General features: G+C 34.0%; 1 protein-coding gene across 3 annotated transcripts in view; it reads right to left on the bottom strand.

Annotated features, from left to right (window-relative positions):
- Positions 1-2,093, bottom strand: part of LOC119592241 (phosphatidylinositol 4-kinase alpha-like) — a gene marked incomplete at its 3' end in the record, with an annotated part of 26,480 nt that overhangs the window by 22,587 nt on the left and 1,800 nt on the right. For all 3 annotated transcript variants that reach the window (XM_037941074.1, XM_037941076.1, XM_037941075.1), the window contains 1 exon segment: positions 295-508. In XM_037941074.1, the coding sequence (XP_037797002.1) occupies positions 295-508 (214 nt within the window).

Raw genomic sequence — 2,093 nt, 5'->3', positions numbered from 1 at the left:
TCAAGGAATGTGTAAACGAGTGATGTCAAGTAGGTCTAGTAATCAACCCCCTTGTGACTCAAGACTGTGAAGCCATATATACACAAAAAAAAAGAGAGAACCTTAGAGGTGAATGCATATGCACAGGCACTACTGGTCAACATCACCATCACCATTATAACTACAGTTCAATATTTCCAATGTTTTCATGGGTTTCTTATCATTAATAACCCTGTATCATTATGCACAATACCTCTATGACTAAAATATTTACTAATAATCACTTTTCCACCCCACAATGACCATCCCACTTACGATCCGTCAAGTTAATTTTCTTTTCGTCCAGCCATACAGCCTTTGGGAGCGCTCGAAGCAGTCGGAGAAGGTACTGGAGGATTAAGGCCTCATGTTGCAGGCCCGACTCAAGAAAATACACTCCTAGCGCGACCACAGCATCTTGTCCTCGTTGGTCCACACGGTAAACTCCTCCATGACTTTCCCCTGGACACAGGGATAAGAGCTTCTCAACCTGTGGAAAGTCATTCACTTTACTGAACAATACTGTTTCTTTCTATCAATCAATCTTAAGAACTAGACTGCAGAAATATAAAGGAATGTTACTTATCACTGTGCATGACATGATTACGAATAACCTAAACAAGCATGAATTCCATCTGCACAAAACATTTTGTACATATCTTACTGTGTTCCTGTGGCACATCAATTAACCTTTATTCAGACAATTTCATAGTAATTATGAGCTTACTAATTTGATTTTTTTTTTTTTTATAGAGATTTTACTACAGGCATACTATAATTAGGTCTTGGACCTAATAATAAACATGCTGAATTAAGGCATTTATCTGTACATGACACAGACCTGCCTAATAAGTCTTTCTGAAATGAGTTATCTGTTAAGAATGTGTTTTTGGGAGACCTTCTTCATCATACAATCTAACTGAGCCAGAAGGCAGAGTATGCAGAAAAAGTATAAATAAGAATGAACATCTGTACTTAATGGCTCACTGGATTACAGAGCCCAAGTATTGATCAAGCATTTGGATCAAACTTTTGGGATTTCTAGCACTATACTAATACTCAGGGGAGGTGGCAACCAAAGATTCAATAGGTCAAGACTACAGATCACTTGGCAAATGTCTACCTTACACCCTACTATGCATGAACTGCCTAACAGTGTTCTAATATTCCATCTTCACCCAAATTCATAATTTTATTGAATATGTAATATCAATGCATTAACTGCATATTCTCCATTATGGAATTGATTCTCATTCATAATTACTCTAAATCTGACATTACAGAGACCATATCCAGTGGAAATGTACACAAACAAAAATTCTAGTGTCATTCATGTCCTTGTTTCCAAGCACTTAGACATTTGCTTCAAAACACTTTGATCTTCATCAATTTGTTACATATCATAATTGGGGTAATGAGTATGGCAATACAGGCGTAAACCATTTAGGCCTTTTAACAGAGCAAAAATACATAATAAATAAATGTAACATTGTATTCTAATGATTAAAGAAAAAACTTTAGCCTTCTGCATTCTACCATACACTTTTTAGTACAATATTCCATTATTACAATTAACAACCCATTTAGTAAATTAAAATTTGTTTATATATTTTCAAGGAAAAGCTAACAATAGTTCTTCAAACCATTATATAATTTGCAGTAGCTAAAGAAAATACATGTATTTGCTAGAAATTAAACAAGAAGTATTAACTGTGTTTGTAACTTGATTAACTAGAACATACATGAATTTACTCTCCGTTAGCTGACCTAATACAGTTAAATATTAATTTCAAAAGGTTTTTCTAATATTCATTAATCACACATGATGCATTTTTTTAAACATATACCAGAGAGCCTCTCACAAAAATGGAGGATAAAATTGGTAACTAAATTTTGTTTTCACATTATGAATTTTTGACGTCACCTAATCATGACTAGTCACTATACATGACTTGCAAGTACCATAAGCTTTTCAAGATCTTCTGCTGAGTAATGCTGCATCAACACATACATCCTGGTTTTGAAAAGGACATTAATATCTTAAACCATGCGTGTAAAAAAATAATAAAAAATGG

The sequence above is a fragment of the Penaeus monodon genome, chromosome 29, assembly GCF_015228065.2.
Source record: "Penaeus monodon isolate SGIC_2016 chromosome 29, NSTDA_Pmon_1, whole genome shotgun sequence".
In the NCBI taxonomy this organism is placed as follows: domain Eukaryota; kingdom Metazoa; phylum Arthropoda; class Malacostraca; order Decapoda; family Penaeidae; genus Penaeus; species Penaeus monodon.
The sequence above is the reverse complement of the archived record's forward strand: the minus strand, read 5'-3'. Positions and strand labels throughout refer to the sequence as shown.